The sequence below is a fragment of the Mobula hypostoma genome, chromosome 2 (assembly GCF_963921235.1).
Source record: "Mobula hypostoma chromosome 2, sMobHyp1.1, whole genome shotgun sequence".
Lineage (NCBI taxonomy): Eukaryota > Metazoa > Chordata > Chondrichthyes > Myliobatiformes > Myliobatidae > Mobula > Mobula hypostoma.
Window position 1 is genome coordinate 235,171,925 of NC_086098.1, and position 16,473 is coordinate 235,188,397.

At 46.3% G+C, this 16,473-nt stretch overlaps 1 protein-coding gene and 2 non-coding genes across 5 annotated transcripts; 1 reads left to right on the plus strand and 2 right to left on the minus strand.

Annotated features, from left to right (window-relative positions):
* Nucleotides 1-9,465: 9,465 nt before the first annotated feature.
* Nucleotides 9,466-13,188, minus strand: LOC134337041 (cortexin-3-like). Of its 3 annotated transcripts, none has more exons than XM_063031813.1 (2): nt 12,862-13,188; nt 9,466-11,429 (listed from the first exon to the last, which is right to left on the minus strand). In XM_063031813.1, exons 1-2 carry the CDS (start codon nt 12,994-12,996, stop codon nt 11,139-11,141), a joined length of 426 nt encoding a protein of 141 aa, XP_062887883.1. In that variant the 5' UTR covers nt 12,997-13,188; the 3' UTR covers nt 9,466-11,138. The 3 variants fall into 3 exon arrangements, with proteins under 3 accessions (XP_062887883.1, XP_062887898.1, XP_062887890.1); XM_063031828.1 differs by having other exon boundaries at nt 12,769-12,871; XM_063031820.1 differs by lacking the exon at nt 12,862-13,188 and adding an exon at nt 12,341-12,598.
* trnag-ucc (transfer RNA glycine (anticodon UCC)) lies at nt 11,857-11,928 on the minus strand. Its single transcript has one exon. It is a non-coding gene; the product is annotated as a tRNA-Gly (tRNA).
* A 1,725-nt stretch (nt 13,189-14,913) lies between the features above and the next one.
* trnag-ucc (transfer RNA glycine (anticodon UCC)) lies at nt 14,914-14,985 on the plus strand. The gene has a single exon. It is a non-coding gene; the product is annotated as a tRNA-Gly (tRNA).
* Nucleotides 14,986-16,473: the final 1,488 nt, after the last annotated feature.

The following is a 16,473-nucleotide window of genomic DNA, read 5'->3' on the forward strand; positions in this document are numbered from 1 at the left end:
ATTGGCTAGTTTGTCCTTATATTTCATCTTTTCCCTTCTTATAGCTTTTTAAGTTGCCTTTTGTTGGATTTTAAAAGCTTCCCAATCATCCAACTTCCCATTCACTTTTGCTACCTTACATGCGCTTTCCTTGGCTTTTATACAGTCAGTTCTTAACTTCCTTTGTCAGCCACGGTTGCCTACCCCTGCCATTTGAAAACAACTTCTGTGGGACATATTTATTTTGTGCCTTATGAACTATTCTCAGAAACTTCAGCCATCTCTGCTCTGCCATCATCCCCACCAGTATCCTCCTCCAATCAATCTGGGCAAGCTCCTCTCTCATGATCTGTAATTCCCTTTATTCCCCTTCGATACTGATACATGTGACTTATGCTTTTCCTTCTCAAATTGCCATATGAATTCAATCATATTATGATCACTATCTCCTGAGGGTTAACACAGGAGATAACACAACACCCAACCTGAGATAACCTTTCCCCGAGTAGGCTCAAACATGAACTGCTCCAAAAAGCCATCTTGTAGGCATTTAACAAATTCCTTCTTGTGTCATCCAACACCAACCTGATGTTTCCAATCCCCTTGCATATTGAAGTCCCCCATAATGTCCCAGATGTGACATTACCATTATTACATACCTTTTCCATTTTCCTTTGCAATCTCAACCCCACATCTTGGCTACTATTTGGAGGCCTATATTTGATTCCCATAATAGTATTTTAACCGTTGCAGTTTCTTAACTCCACTCACAAAGATTCAATGTTCTCTGACCCTATGTCACTTCTTTCTAATGATGTAGTTCCATCTCTTACCAAGAGAGCCACACCACCGCCTCGGCCTTCCTGCCTGTCCTTTCGATACAAAGAATATCCTTTGATGTTAAACTCCCAACTACGGCCTTCTTTCAGCCACGATTCAGTGATGCCCACAACATCATACCGGCCAATCTCTAACTGCACCACAAGCTCATCCACCTTATTCTGAATGCCACGTGTATTTAAATACAGCACCTTCAGCCCTAAATTCTTCACCATTTTGAATTTTACCCCTGTGGTACAATTTAACTCTTTGCTCTGTCTGCATTTGTACCCAGTCATAGGCTTGTCCTTCCTTACATTCATGTTACATGCATCATTTACTTGTAAACCACTGCCTCTTCCTCAGTGAAGATCTTGATTTGCAGTGTTGCCTTTAAGTGCACTACACAGGAGAAGCATAGGCTCAGCGGCCGCAGAATGAAAGGGTGATGGACATTCACCATGCCTAAAAACTCCTGTAGTTTTTTAGTAGTCTGTGGTGGTGGGAAATCCATTATAGTGGCTACTTTTGATGGGAAGTAGTTTTGCACCTTCTGCAGAGATGCAACGGCCGAGAGTCAATGGTTGACAACCCAAACTGGCATTTTGCAGGGTTAATAGTCAACCCGTGTTGGCTTAAGTACTCGAAAAGTGTGCAGAGATGAGATATGTGTTCAGATTTGGAAGCACTGATGACAAATATGTTATCCAGATAAATGAGAAGAAATGAAAAGAAAACCTAAGTCTTTTAATACAGAGTCCCTCAGACACTGGAAAGTCTGTGCTGCATTTTTCAGTCCAAGCAATATGCGCAGAAATTCAAAAAGGTCAGGTGGGGTTATCGTACTTGTTTTGGGAATATCCTCTGAGCACACAGGCACCTGATGGTAGCCCCAAACTGGATTGCCTTTGGGAAAAATTAACTTTCCGGCTAAACATGCCAATAAGTCTTGAATGTGAGGGACTGGGTAACGATCAGGGTGGTGGCCTCGTTACGGTGTTGGTGATCACCAAAAGGCCGGCAACCACCAATGCACTTGGGGACCATATGGAGGGGCGAAGCTCAGGGGCTACTTGGTTGGTGTACAATTCTGAGTCTTTTCAGGCTGGCAAACTCAGCCTTTGCAGTTGTCAGCCTTTCTGGGTACAGTCTACGCACGCGGGCATGGACTGGCGGGCCAGTTGTGGGAATGTGGTGCTCGACCCTGTGTTTGGAAACTGTAGTGGAGAATGTGGACTTACTGAGCTTTGGGAATTCGCCCAGCAGTTGTGGTGGTGCATGCACTTGACAGAGTCGTTGTGGGGAACTTACTGGGGGAACAGATAACAACACAAAGTCCTTGACATCCACAAGCTGGCAGTTCTTAAGATTGTCTAAAAGTCCTTGGGCGCACAGGAAGTCTGCACCAAGCTGAGGTCTAGCCACTTTAGTCAGGACGAAGGCCCATGTATACGGTCACCCACTGAATAGAGTGACACCCATTGTGTCCCGTAAGTCTGGATCGTCACAACAGCCGTCATCTGAGTGGGCAGAGTCAGAGTGGTGATCCTGAGGCTTTAGCTCTGCGAGGCTTCTGCAGAGACAGGCTTCAGTCAGAGAAAGCAAAGAAAAGAAAAGCTCCAGGTAAAGTGTTTTTCTTCCCTTCTTTATATCTGCTCAGCTAGGACAGTAGAGATGCCAGGCTGGACGGTTGAATGCTTCTCTTGTGTGATGTGGGATGGCAGGGAGACCTTCAGTGCCCCTGACGACTACAACTGCGAGAAGTGCATCCGGCTGCAACTTCTAACAATCCACGTTAAGGAGTTGGAGCTGGAACTGGATGAACTTTGGAGGGGGTGATAGATAAGGTGCTGGAGACAGGAGAGTGGGTGACAGTCAGGAAGGGAAGAGGGGTGAAGGAGCCAGTGCAATGTGGCCGTCCCTCGTAACAACACTTTGGATACTATCAAGGGGGATGACCTAACAGAGAAAATGTGATAGGGGATTTGTTAGTTAGGGGAACAGACAGGAGGCTCTGTGGGCAAGAACGAGAGGCGTGCTGCCTCCTGGGTACCAGGGTCCAAGGTATCTCAGATTGCGTGGGAAGGTGAATGGCCAGATGTTGTGGTTCATGTAGGTACCGATGACATGGGTAGGAAGGGTGATGAGGTTCTGCTTAGCAAGTCCAAGGGTTAGGTGCTAAGTTAAAGGGCAGGACCTCCAGGGGTTGTGGCTGCCCGTGCCGCATGCCGGTGAGGCCACAACTAGGAAGATTATACAGTTTATTAACTGTATTAATATGTGGCTAAAGAGTTGGTGTAGGAGGGAGGGCATAAGATTTTTGGATCATTGGGTTCTCTTCCAGGGAAGGTGGGGCCTGTACAGAAGGGTTTCAAAGTTTTCAAAGGTACATTTAATGTCAGAGAAATGTATACGATATACATCCTGAAATGCTTTTACTTCACAAACATCCACGAAAACAGAGGAGTGCCCCAAATGAATGACAGTTAAATGTTAGAACCCCAAAGTCCCCTCCCACGCATAAGTGGCAGCAAGCAACAATCCGTCCTCCCCCCACTTGCAAAAAAAAAGCATTGGCACCTGCCACCGAGCACTCAAATCTGAGCAAAGCAAGCACAAAGACACAGACGCAGTACCCCAAAGACTACCTGTTCACCCAGTATTTGACACTCCACAGGCTCTCTCTCTCAGAGGTGTCTCCATTTCACAGCGAGAGGGGAGACATTACAAACAACTCGTTGCACCTGAACTGGAGGGTGACCTATCAGGAAGGTTTGTTAATGCTGCACAGTGGGGTTTTAACTAGCAGGAGGATGGAAACCAGAGGGCCAGAACAGTGTAGTGGAGAGTTGGTGGAGACAGATGTTGGTAAGGCCTCGGACAAAGTCAGGAATCAAAAGATTGAGTATGGTGTGACTAGTGTCCTGAGCTGTGTATATTTCAATGCAACAATAATAGTGCTGACGATGAGGTAGCTGATTTACAAACAGAGGTAGTGAGGAGAGGCTGTTGATGAGGCAAAATTGCAGTCAACAGGATGAGTTGCAACGCAAAAGGAAGACAAAATCAAACAGGGTGAATACAGGACTGAAGGTGTTGTACCTGAATACACGCAGCATATGGAATAAGGTAGATGAACTTGCAGCACAGTGCAGATTGGCATTTGTGATGTAGGCAGCACTGAATCATGACTGAAAGATTGCAGCTGGAAGCTTAATGTCCAAGGATTCACATTGTATTGAAAGGGTAGGCAGGAAGGCAGAGGGGGTGGCTTGGCTCTGTTAGTAAAAAACCTAATGAAATCATTAGAAAGTGGTGACATAGGGTCAGATGTTGTTGAATCATTGTGCATAGAGCTCAGGAACTGCAAGGGTAAAAAGACATTGATGGGAGATTTATACAGACCCCCAAACACAAGTGAGGATGAGGTCTACAAATTCTAAAGGGAGATAGAAAATACATGCCAAAACAGCAATGTTACAATTGTCATGGGGGGATTTCAATACATGGGTAGATTAGAAAAATCAGGTTGGTGCTGGATTCCAGGAGGGCAGATTTCTAGAGTTCCAATGAGATGGGTTCTAGAGAAGCTGATGGCTGAGTCCACTAGGGGATCAGCTATTCTGGAATGGGTGTTGTGTAATGAACCAAAATTTATTTGTGAGCTTAAGTACTTGTGCGGGAATGGAGAGAAATCTGAAGGGTTCGCAGGCAGACTGTGGAGTGGGCAGACAGTATCTGTTTCCCTGGGTTGAAATATATAATTCTGGAGGACATGCATTTAAGGTCAAATGAGGTAATTTTAACAGAGATGTGGGGAGCAAGTTTCTTTATACAGTAATTGGTGGGTACCTGGAATGTTCTGCCTGGGGTGGTTGTAGGGGCAGATATATTAGAGACATTTAGATAGGCACATGAATGTGAGAAAATGGAAGGATACAGACATTTTGTAGGCAGAAGGGATTAGCTTAGTTGGTCATTTTATTATTAATTGGTTCGACACAACTTTGTGGGCCAAGGGGTCTGTGTCTCTACCGTACTGAGCAACAGGTCAATGGCAGATGCCATCTCTCTGACCCTACATTCCTCCTTAGAACACCTGGAGAATAAAGATGCATACGTAAGGCTCCTTTTCATTGACTACAGCTCTGCCTTTAATACCATCATTCCAAATAAACTGATTCCTAAGCTCTGGAACCTGGGCCTTAGCACTCAGATCTGCAGCTGGATCTTCAACTTCCTCACAGACATGACTCAGGCTGTAAAAATAGGGGACAAGCTCTCCTCTACAATCACTCTGAGCACCGGTGCCCCACAAGGCTGTGTACTCAGCCCCCTGCTGCACTCACTGTACACCCATGATTGTGTAGCCAAGTTTCCATCAAACCCAATATATAAGTTTGCTGATGACACAACAATTGTAGGCCGTATCTCGGGTAATAATGAGTTTGAGTACAGAGAGGAAATTAAGAACCTGGTGGCATGGTGCGAAGACAATAACCTATCCCTCGACGTCAGCAAGACAAAGGAATTGGTTGTTGACTTCAGAAGGAGTAGCGGACCGCACGACCCAATTTACATCAGTGGTGCGCAAGTGGAACAGGTCAAAAGCTTTAAGTTCCTCAGGGTCCATATCATAAATGACCTGACTTGGTCCAACCAAGCAGAGTCCACTGCCAAGAAGGCCCACCAGCGCCTTTACATCCTGAGAAAGCTGAAGAAATTTGGCCTGTCCCCTAAAACCCTCACTAATTTTTATAGATGCACCGTAGAAAGCATTCTTCTAGAGTGCATCACAACCTGGTATGGAAGTTGTCCTGTCCAAGACCGAAAGAAGCTGCAGAAGATCGTGAACATGGCGCAGCACATCACACAAACCAATCTTCCGTCCTTGGACTCACTTTACACCGCATGCTGTCGCAGCAGTGCTGCCAGGATAATCAAGGACACGACCCACCCAGCCAACACACTTTTCGTCCCTCTTCCCTCCGGGAGATGGCTCAGGAGCTTGAAGATTCGTATGGTCAGATTTGGGAACAGCTTCTTTCCAACTGTGTTAAGACTGCTGAACGGATCCTGACCCGGATCTGGGCCGTACCCTCCAAATATCCGGACCTGCCTCTTGGTTTTTTTGCACTACCTTACTTGCCATTTTTCTATTTTCTATTTATGATTTATAACTTAAATTTTTATATTTACTAATTTTTACTATTTTTAATATTTAACATTTGTAATCCAGGAAGCGGGAAGCGCAGAATCAAATACTGCCGTGATGATTGTACGTTCTAGTATCAATTGTTTGGTGGCAATAAGCACTGTTCTATGTCCTAGTCTTAAGGTAAAAGAACCCTTAGGGGATAGTGATCATAATATGATAGATTTCAGTCTGAAATTTGAGAAGGAGATGCTAAAATCAGAAGTATCAGTATTACAGTGGAGTAAAGGGAATTACAGAGGCAGGAGACAAGAGTTGGCCAGAAGTAATTGGAAAAGAACACTGGCAGGAATGCCGACAGAGCCACAGTGGCTGGAATTTCTGGAAGCAATTCGGAAGGCACAGGAGAAGGCAAAGAGGAAGAAGTATTCTAAAGGCAAGATGACACCACTGTGGCTAACAAAAGAAGTCAAAGCCAACATAAAAGCAAAAGAGAGGGCATATAATACAGCAAAGATTAGTCCGAAGATAGAGGATTGGGAAGCTTTTAAAAACCAACAGAAGGCAAATAAAAAAAGTTGTTAAGAAGGTAAAGAAAGAATTCGAAAGTAAGCTAGCTAATAATATTAAAGTAGATATCAAAAGTTTCTTCAGATACATGAAGTGTAAAAGAGGGGCCAGAGTTGATATCAGACTGCTGGAAAACGATGTTGGAGAGGTAGTAATGGGGTCAACAAAATAGCGGATAAATTCAATAAGAATTTTGTGTCAGTCTTCACTGTGGAAGAGACTAGCAGTATGGTGGAAATTCCAGGTGTCAGAGGTCATACAGTGTGTGACGTCACCATTACTAATGCCAAAGTTCTTGGGAAACTGAAAGGTCTGAAGGTAGATAAGTCACCTGGACCAGATGGTATACACCTCAAGGTCCTGAAAGAGGTGGCTGAAGATATCGTGTAGGCAATAGTAATGATTTTCAAGAATCATTAGATTCTGGAATGTTTCTGAAGGACTGGAAAATTGCAAATGTCACTCCACCCTTTAAAAAGTTAGAGAGGCAGAAGAAAGGAAACTGTTGGTCAGCTAGTCTGACCTCAGTGGCAGGGAAGGTCTTGGAGTCGATTATTAAGGATAAGGTCTCAGTGCACTTAGAGTCACATGATAAAATAGTCAGTATGGTTTCCTCAAGGTAGAATCTTGCCTGAAAAGTCTCTTGGAATTCTTTGAGAAGTAACAAGCAATATAGACAAAGGAGAATCAGTTGATGTGTACTTGGATTTTCAGAAGGCCTTTGACCAGGTGCCACACGTGAGACTGCTTAACAAGCTACAAACCCGTGGTATTACAGGGAAGATTCTAGCATGGATAAATCAGTGGTTGATTGGCAGGAAGCAAAGTGTGGGTATAAAGGGAGCCTCTTCTGACTGGCTGCTGGTGACTACTGGTGTTTCACAGGGGTCTGTGTTGGGACCAATTCTTTATAAGTTATATGTCAGTGATTTAGATAATGCAATTGATGACTTTGTTGCAACGTTTGCAGATGATATGAAGATAGGTGGAGGGGCAGATAGATTTGAAGTAGAGAAGCTATAGAAGGACTTAGATTAGGAGAATGGACAAAGATGGAATACAGTGTTGGCAAGTGAATCGTCATGCACTTTGGTAGAAGAGATGAAAGGATTGACTACTTTCTAAATGGAGAGAAAATATTAAAAAACTGAGGTGTGAAGGGACTTGAGAGTCCTTGTGCAGGATCAGAATCAGAAAAAGGTTGGTTTGCAGACTATCAAGAAGACAAATGCAATGTTGGTCTTCATTGCTAAAGGGATTGAATTTAAGAGCAGGGAGGTTATGCTGCAACTGTATAGGGTATTGGCGAGGTCGCACCTGGAGTACTGCGTGCAGTTCTGGTCTCCTTACTTGAGGAAAGATATACTGGCTTTGGAGGCAGTGCAGAGGAGGTTCACCAGGTTGACTGCAGAGATGAGGGGGTTAACCTATAAGGAGAGATTGAGTCACCTGGGACTGTATTGGCTGGAATTCAGAAGAATGAGAGGAGATCTTATAGAAACATATAAAATTATGAAAGGGATAAAAAAAAGATAGAGGCAGGAAAGTTGTTTCCACTGGTAGGTGAGACTAGAAGTAGGGGACATCGCCTCAAGATCCAGGGGAGTAAATATGGGACGGAGATGAGGAGAAACTGCTTTTCCCAGAGAGTAGAGAATTTGTGGAATTCTCTGCCCAATGCAGCAGTGGCGGCTACCTCAGTAAATATATTTAAGACAAGGTTGGGTATATTCTTCCAGAGTAGGGGAATTAAGGGTTATGGGAAATAGGCGGGTAGGTGGAGATGAGTCCATGGTCAGATCAGCCATGATCTTCTTGTATAGTGGAGCAGGCTCGATGGGCTGAATGGCCTGCCCTTGCTCCTGTTTCTTATGTTCTTATATTTAAGGCAAAGCTTAATGAATTCTTGATTGATCAGGAGATGAAGGAATACGGAGGGAAGGCAGAGGAAAGGAGCTGAGAGGAGAATTGAATCAGCCTTGATAAAATGGCAAAGCAGATTCGATGGTCAGATAGCCTAGTTCTGCTCCTATATCTTATGGATCCTGCTGTCACTAGCGAGGTTTCGTCGCTCTTCGCCTTCTCATCAATAGGCGATGGCGACGACGCACTCATTTGAACCTGTGTTCAACGTCGCCCTGAAAGGGGTCTGTGATGAACTGTACACGACCCTGGCAGCTGGAACCCACGGTGTTCACGGACCTCTGATGTCCCAGTGCGCGGGTACTGTCGAGGCTGCAAGACGGTCGGCACTTCCTAGCATTCCTACTAAAGCGAGCGTGGTAAAAGTACAGGCCCCCGCGTTCTCCGTTTCTCAGCTGGGGCGGCGGGGCTCACTGAGGTCGAGAAAGGAGGAGGAATGATGCACCGCTACCTGGCTGAGTGTAGACTATCAGCCATTTTAGCAAGCGCCCTGGTGCCGTTTACAGGTGCATTAGAGAGGGCTATGCAAACTTGATCGGGCACTTGCTGCATGGAGAGTTGTTTACAAATAAAACAAGGATGGTTGTTTACCAGGAGAGTCAGCGTGTGGTCAATTAGCGCTAATGTTTTAGCATCTGTGAGACCGGGCAATGAGAGCAACAGTTTAGCGCGCTCAGACCCCGATACTGTAGTCCAAAAGTCTGTAAAAGGTCCGTTTTCAGCGATCAGTATTTCTCGTGTTCAGGCGGGAGTTCTAGTAGCCTCCGCACTGTCACCGCCGGGAGTTTACTGAGCGACGCCACCACGTAGAAATAGTTGATGTTGGCGGCGCGGATTGGGCCCCATCCTGTTGGAACCAAGCGACGGCATTTTGCTCCCCAAACTCCAGCAGTTTCAAAGCGACTGCATTGGCCGACGTGCTCAGTAAGTCTGGAATCATCCTAGAGTATCGGGACTACCAATGTAGGTTACCGAAAATAAAACGAAGTGAGGCGTTTTATGATTAACAGAACCCCGTAACACATTTTATTGAACTTCAAAAAAACGACACAACAAAAACACATCACATCACACCGGCCTCTTAAGGCGAAACCCCAACTCGATGTCGGTGATTGTGAATTATGTACATTTCTCCTAATTGCGCTACCCTACACTACCAGCATCTGCCTTCTGTGGCCGAGTGAATTCTGAACCAGATAACCGAGTTTCTCTGGATCCCGTGCCCCCTGACTTTCTGGATGAACTTTCCACGGGGAACCTTGTCAAACCCCTTACTGAAATGCATATGTTCTACATGTGCAGTTTAATTTGGCCCATCGTGGCTGAAGGATTTGTTTCTGTACTTTGTTGAGCTACATCCTATGTATACTGCATACCCAGAACTGCTGTCACCCATTTGCGCGAAAATAACCTGCGCTATTCTGCCGCCCCGTCTGGGTAATCTGTGATGAGGTGGATCCGTGGTCATCAATCTCCAGATCTCCATTCCGAGCCTCTTGACCACCTACTGACATCTCTTCACCACTGGTGGACCAGGGGGAGAGGGAAAACAGAGACAGCGTCTGAATTCTATGGAAAGTTCAGCGTTTGTACCACTGGGCTGTAGACTATCCATGCTGAATAAGGTGATGTTTCTCTATTTTCTGTTTGGAAGCGGAGGTCGGTGTGGATAGGGGTAGTGGAGTTGAAGTGAGTGGGAGCCTGGGATTACTGTAGCACACACACAGCACAGAGGTTCTGAAAAGTGCTCACCCAGTCTGTAATCGGTCTCACTGATGTAGAGCCGGACACATCGACAGCACCGAGTGCAGCAGACGAGGTTAGAGGGGGTGCGAGTGAATTTTTGATTCACCTGGAAGGGCTGTTTGGGTTTCTAAAAGGAGGGGGTCGGGACAGGTATGGGGGGGGGTGCGACGGCGAGGGACGAGTAAACCAGGGAGTGGCAGAGGGTGGTCCCTGCGGAGGGGAAGTTGTGACTGGTGGTGGGATCCTGCGGCAGCCGGGAAATTATGAAAAGCGGTGGAAGCCGGTGGCTAATACAGTCAGAAGTCCAAGAAAGTAGGAAGACCACAGATCTTTTGGCTATTTACTGTGCGGGTTATTTTTAAAACAACGCCATTGGAAAGGAAATAAATGCAAATAAATATCTGATTTTGAATTTGGGTCACCTCAACCTCATTAGTCCTGCTGCTTTCGGGACTGAACAATATTCACATTGGGAGCTCAGCACAACCAATAAACGAGGCGTCCGCTTGCAGCAAAAGTCTTTGACATTTGGTGAACAAGTTCCAACACTTTCTCCATTCAGCTTTTAAATATTATTTATAATTCCCTCTTTGAAGGCTCGATTGGTGAATTCGGACCATCCTTGCCAGACCTGGGCGTGGAATCACTCCCGACGTCCAGTCAAACTTGTAATCAAAACTCTATATCACCGCTCCGTAAATTCTCTGGCATTTCCTGGACACTGCGTGTTTACTTCATCGGCAGTTAGAGTATTCTGTGGGTGACATGGTTCATGAGGAGAACTCGTAGCTTTAATCGGCGGAATGATACACACCAGACAGGTAACAGTAGATAACTGGTGAGCGGCTACAGAGTAAGAGGCTTGTCCGTCGTGGGTCGACCAAGGGACCGAAGCCGAATTAACGAAAGGTTCTCCTTGTTGGCTCTTCTTCCTCTTCCCTTCCCCTCACGCCATCCTGTAGCCCCGCGCCTCCTTCTCCATGTAGTCTGTCCACGTCGAGGAAGACATGCTCTGATAGGGGTCTAACAGGATCCGGCAGCAGCGAGCAATCAGAAGGCACAGGAAGATGAAGAGGAAGAAAACCAACACTAAGGTGGTCTTTTGATCCTGGGTCGCGGTGTGGACGGCTGAACCGGCAGCTGCCTCTGGCAGGATTGTGCTCAAAAGGTCTTCAGTCATTTCTGACTCCTCGCCGGCTATCCGAGTCTCTGCTGTGACATGGCTGCTTCGGGGGCCCTATGATGGAAAAAAAGACCACATTTAAAAACTATAAATAATTTGTTTCGTAAGAACCTATACAGAACTTAAGAGCCTGGTTGGACCAGCGGGGATAACTGCACTGTCCCCATCACTGAACTCTTCCCACAACCCATGGACTCACTTCCAAGGACTCTTCATCTCATATCCTCGATATTTATTTATTTATTATTATTTTTTTGTATTCGCACAGTTGCCTTTTGCACTGTGATTGTCCGTCCCCTGTTGAGTGCGGTCTTTCATTGATTGCATTGTGTTTCTTTGTATTTATCGTGAATGCCCGCAAAAAATGAATCTCGGGGTTGTATACGCCGACATATGTGTGCTTTGATAATGAACAAAATCACTTTTAACTTCGGACGCAGCCTATTTAGCATTATTATACTAATCACTCCAAAATAATTGCTGCGATGGCCGGGAATCGAACCCGGGTCAACTGCTTGGAAGGCAGCTATGCTCACCACTATACCACCATCGCCCTGCTGAAAGAAAGTTGTTACTTAGATTAGACGTGCGTAGCTGGTGAGCGCTGTTTGCTTTTGTTTGCCATTTTCACTAACACTTTGAATGAAAATGCTTTTAACGTGGTTATTACGTTTCGAGATGACATTCGTTGGAGCAGTGGACAGCCGAAGAAGGTTAAAGCAAGAAAAGATGGACGGATGTTACCGATACTGGAGGGGTTAGATTATAAGGAAAGGATGGATAAGATGGGGGACTCTTTTTGCCTGGAGTTTAACAAACTGAGGGGTTCGCGTCCTCCCGGGTTGGGGGGAGTGTAAAACTGGAGCGCACGGGTTTAAGGTGAGAGGAGAGAGATTAAAGGTTGGCTGGGTGGAAGTGATAAAAGTCGGCTCAATTAAAACTTTTTAAAGAAGATCCTGACATACACGGACACAGCTCCGCTCCGATTCCGGACGGCGGCCCCACATCCATCACGAAATCTCGCAAGTCAGAAACAACGCAGATCTTCGTCTCACAGCCGAAGAGACCACCGGCAGGGACGGCACCGGAAAAAGCCCTGCAGCCCAACTGGTGGGCCGTAATTCTTTAAACCTTTCCTATCCATGTCCCAAGAGTGTTTTACATCGATACTGGTAGGACCATTGGTAATGAACATTAAAGGTGCTTCCCCCCTCCCCCTTTTCCACCCGGCCAAACACTCATACGAACTGTGTTCCTTTGACCTTGGAGAAAGCAGATCCTGGCAGTCAGTGTCTGAACCCTCTGAAAGTGCCTCGGGTTTTCCACTCCATCAATAGTTGGCGACTCCTAGCCCCAGAATCAGCTCCAACAACCGTGATTTCCAGTTACTGACCTGTTGGCCATTCTCACCCTCGCTGGGCCCCATTTGTACCGGGAATACTCCGTCAACCTCTCTGCCTTCGTCTCCCTTCCGTTACACCCTCACCTTCACAGAGACGTAGTTCATCCTTCCTAAAGTCTGGACGGCAGTATACAAATGCAGGTCTCTCTCTTTCGCTTCTCTGTTTCTCTCCGTCTCTGTCTCTCCTCGACTCTCTCTCTCTCTCACCGTCTCTCTCATTCTCTCTCTCTCTCGTGTCACACGTTGTTCCGAGAGGAAACGAACATAATCGCAGCAGGTCCGCCTGCTTTCTGTTCTTTCCCTCAGTAATGAGAATCAGAAAAAAATTATGAGTTTTCAAATAGATGCTTTTCCCCTCATTTTCCCTTCCCGGAACGAAATGAAAAGCAGGCGCCCCGAATCGGGAACATTTCTGAAGAATAACAAACTGTAAGCGACCGTGTGTACGATGTACCTGTTCTCAGACTCTGGCATCGGACGGCTGCAACGTGGTTCCTGGTTGTCCTGGTAACTGCGGCTACACGGTGGTTCCTGGTTGTCCTGGTAACTGCGGCTACACGGTGGTTCCTGGTTGTCCTGGTAACTGCGGCTGCACGGTGGTTCTTGGTTGTCCTGGTAACTGCGGCTGTAGGCTAGAGGGCTCCGCTCACCTGCTGGATGCTGGACAGGTTCGTCCTGCATTGGGCGAATGGACTGTCTGTCAGTGTGCTCCATAATGATCAATGGTCAGCCTGCATTTGTACGGCGTCCTCAGATCACACCCCAGAGCCCAAAGGTTGCCGCCGTGTGTGTGTGTGCGTGTGTGTGTGTGTGTGTCTGTGCGTGTGTCTGTATATTGTGTGTGTATGTGTCTGTGTGTATATGTGTGTGGTACCGTGAGAAATGAGGCGGGCAGATCCCTCACAGCAAGATCCCAGAGACGGCAGGTAACACCTCCTTTGGTGCCGCTCCCTCACCCTCCGTGAATCATTAACTCCTTGATGATCGATGTCATCCCGAAGTCGGGGAGGTTTAAATTGTCACCTACCTACAAAACCCACACACTACCGCCCTTCCTCGAGGCGTTACGATCCCTCGGTACTTCTCCTCTCGCAGCGTGATGATCCCACAGTACCGTCCCTCCAGCGGTGCGGCGCTCCCTCAGTACCGCTCCTCCCACAACGCAGCGCTCCCTGTACCGCCCCCACATCGCGGCGCTCCCTCAGTACTGCTCCTCCTCGCAGCGTGGGGCTCCCCTTAGTACAGTATATCCAATTCCCGCAACGTGACGATCCCTCAGTACATCCCTTTCCTTAGTACATTCTCTCTTCGCAGCCTGATGCTCCCTCAGTACATCCCCTCTCCGCCACCCGGGGCTCCCTCAGTATCGCCCTCCAGCAGTGCGGCGCTCCCTCAATAGCGCTCCCCCACCGCGAGACTCACTCAGTTAGCCTACCCCGCAGCACGGCGCTCCCTCTTTATTCCCCCCCCCCCACAAGTGCGGCGGTTCCTCAGACCATTCCGTTCACGGTGCGACGGCATCCCACAATGCGGCGTTCCCTCAGTGTTGCCCCTATGAGTTACTAACCCCTCGGTTCTATCTCTCTGATAGTGCGGCGCTCCGTCATGACCGCCCTTCCCTCAGTGCGGCGCTCCCTCAGCGCTGCCCCTCTAACACGAGTGGATCGTTCATTTATCCTCCGTGACTCGCCGGACAGAGCTGTGAGGCACAGAGAGCGCTCCGGCGACCAGCTTGGAGGCGCACAGTTCCTGCTCTTACTTTTCTCACGAAGATACTAAATAGAAACGGGCCTCTCCAGACATTTGACAATGGATCCTTATAAAAATAACAAAATGTTTAATATATAACAAAGGGCTATAATTAACTGTCAGCTACGAAGTGTAGAAATACCAGACTTTGGAATTTTGCAAAGAAAAGTTTAAAATTAGACATTTGATTAAAATGCGCGCTAGAAGTTACTATATAGATATGCAGGACAAATGCCAATCGCAGATATTTAACATTGGAACTTGAAAAAAAAACTTTTTGCAAGAATAAAATGTAGTTAAGAAAAAAAATGAAAATTAAGTATTTCCCACCAGCTGTGCTGCTGAGTTCAGGGTTGTAGTCAGTACTACAAGCCCCTGATCAGGCAGGCGATGGTGGTATAGTGGTGAGCATAGCTGCCTTCCAAGCAGTTGACCCGGGTTCGATTCCCGGCCATCGCAGTGTTTATTTTTATTTATCTATTTTATATATTTTTGAGACTGTAATCACAGTTTTTTGAATAATCTCACTTCTATCTCCGATTATTTTACAAAAGTAAATCTAATTTTAGCCTCCTTCACTTTAGTTTAGAACTTTTCTTTGCCAGCATTCGCAAGATTGCCGGTTCAGCCCCATTCGCCAATCAGGTTGCACAGTTGTTATGATTGACAGGACATGTTATGTCACGGAGGCGTAGGGGCGGGACTATGAACCATTCCGAGTTTCCAATAGGTGTATCGATCGACCAATCCAAAAACAAAAAGGACGAAAAGCAGCAAATGCTAGAAATATTGATCAGAATCAGAATCACTTTATTGCCAGTATGTGAAACAGACGAGAATTGATTGTGGTTCGGTGGCAATCATAAAACACCGGACAATACCATAACAGACAACACATAACAACCAACAAGTCACAGGACAATAGTGCAAACAGACATGAGCAATCAACAGTTAGCAGAACGGTCACATGTGCAAACGCCAATAATCAAACTTAAATAAATGTGAACATTTGAACAGGCTCAATAATTATCCACAGAGTAGGAAGATCAGTTACCGGATGTTGTGCAGGGATGACACCTGAGTTGAGTTTTGTTCAGAAGCTGGATAGCTATAGGAAAGAAGCTTCAGAGATTCCGTCTATTTCTGCTAGTGAGGAGGAATTCAATGTTCAAAGTACTTTGAATCCTGCTAGTGACCATATACAACCCTGAGCTTGGTTCTCTTTCAGGCATTCGTATTAGAACTAAGAAATACAATAGAATCAATGAAAAACTACAAACGAAGGCTGACAAAAATAACGTGCAGAAGAAACCCAACTGGGCAAATTCAACACAAAAAAAGCAATAAATAATCTGAGAACATGAGCTGTAGAGTCCTTGAAAATGAGCCCATAGGTAGGGGAGTGAGTTCAGTACTGTGGTGAACGAAGCTATCCACGCTGGTTCAAGAGCCTGGTGGTTAAGGGGTAATAACTGTTCCTGAACCTGTTGCGGTGGGCCCTGAGGCTCCTGTGCCTCTGTCCCGATGGCAACAGCGAGAAGAGAGCATGGCCTGGATGGTAGGAGGTAGAGGGTCCTTGATAAAGAATGCTGCTTTCCTGAGATTCTCCGTGTAGATGTGCTCGATGGTGGTGAAACAGAAATAGCGAGGAAAAGAACGGCAATGTGCCAAAAAGCTTTCTTTACGACCCTATCTATCTGTGATGCCACTTTCAATTAATTATAGACCTGTATTTCCAGATCCCTTTGTTCTACCGCACTACTGTGTAAGACCTACTCTAATTTCATCTGCCATTTCAGCCCATTTTACCAGCTGGTTCAGATCCCGCTGAAAGCCATGATGGTCTTCCTCGCTGTCCACTACACCCTAATCTTGATGTCATCTGCAAACATTCTGATCCATGTAACCACACTATCATTCAGATCGTTCATATAGATGACAAACAAC

What these genes read in the sequence shown, in the direction of transcription:
- LOC134337041 (XM_063031813.1), bottom strand. Translation starts at nt 12,996, where the DNA reads ATGAGAGAGACGGTGAGAGAGAGAGAGAGTCGAGGAGAGACAGAGACG. An exon ending in TGAACTACGTCTCTGTGAAG is followed by an intron (nt 11,430 to 12,861) that starts GTGAGGGTGTAA and finishes TTTCCATCATAG; the next exon opens with GGCCCCCGAAGCAGCCATGT.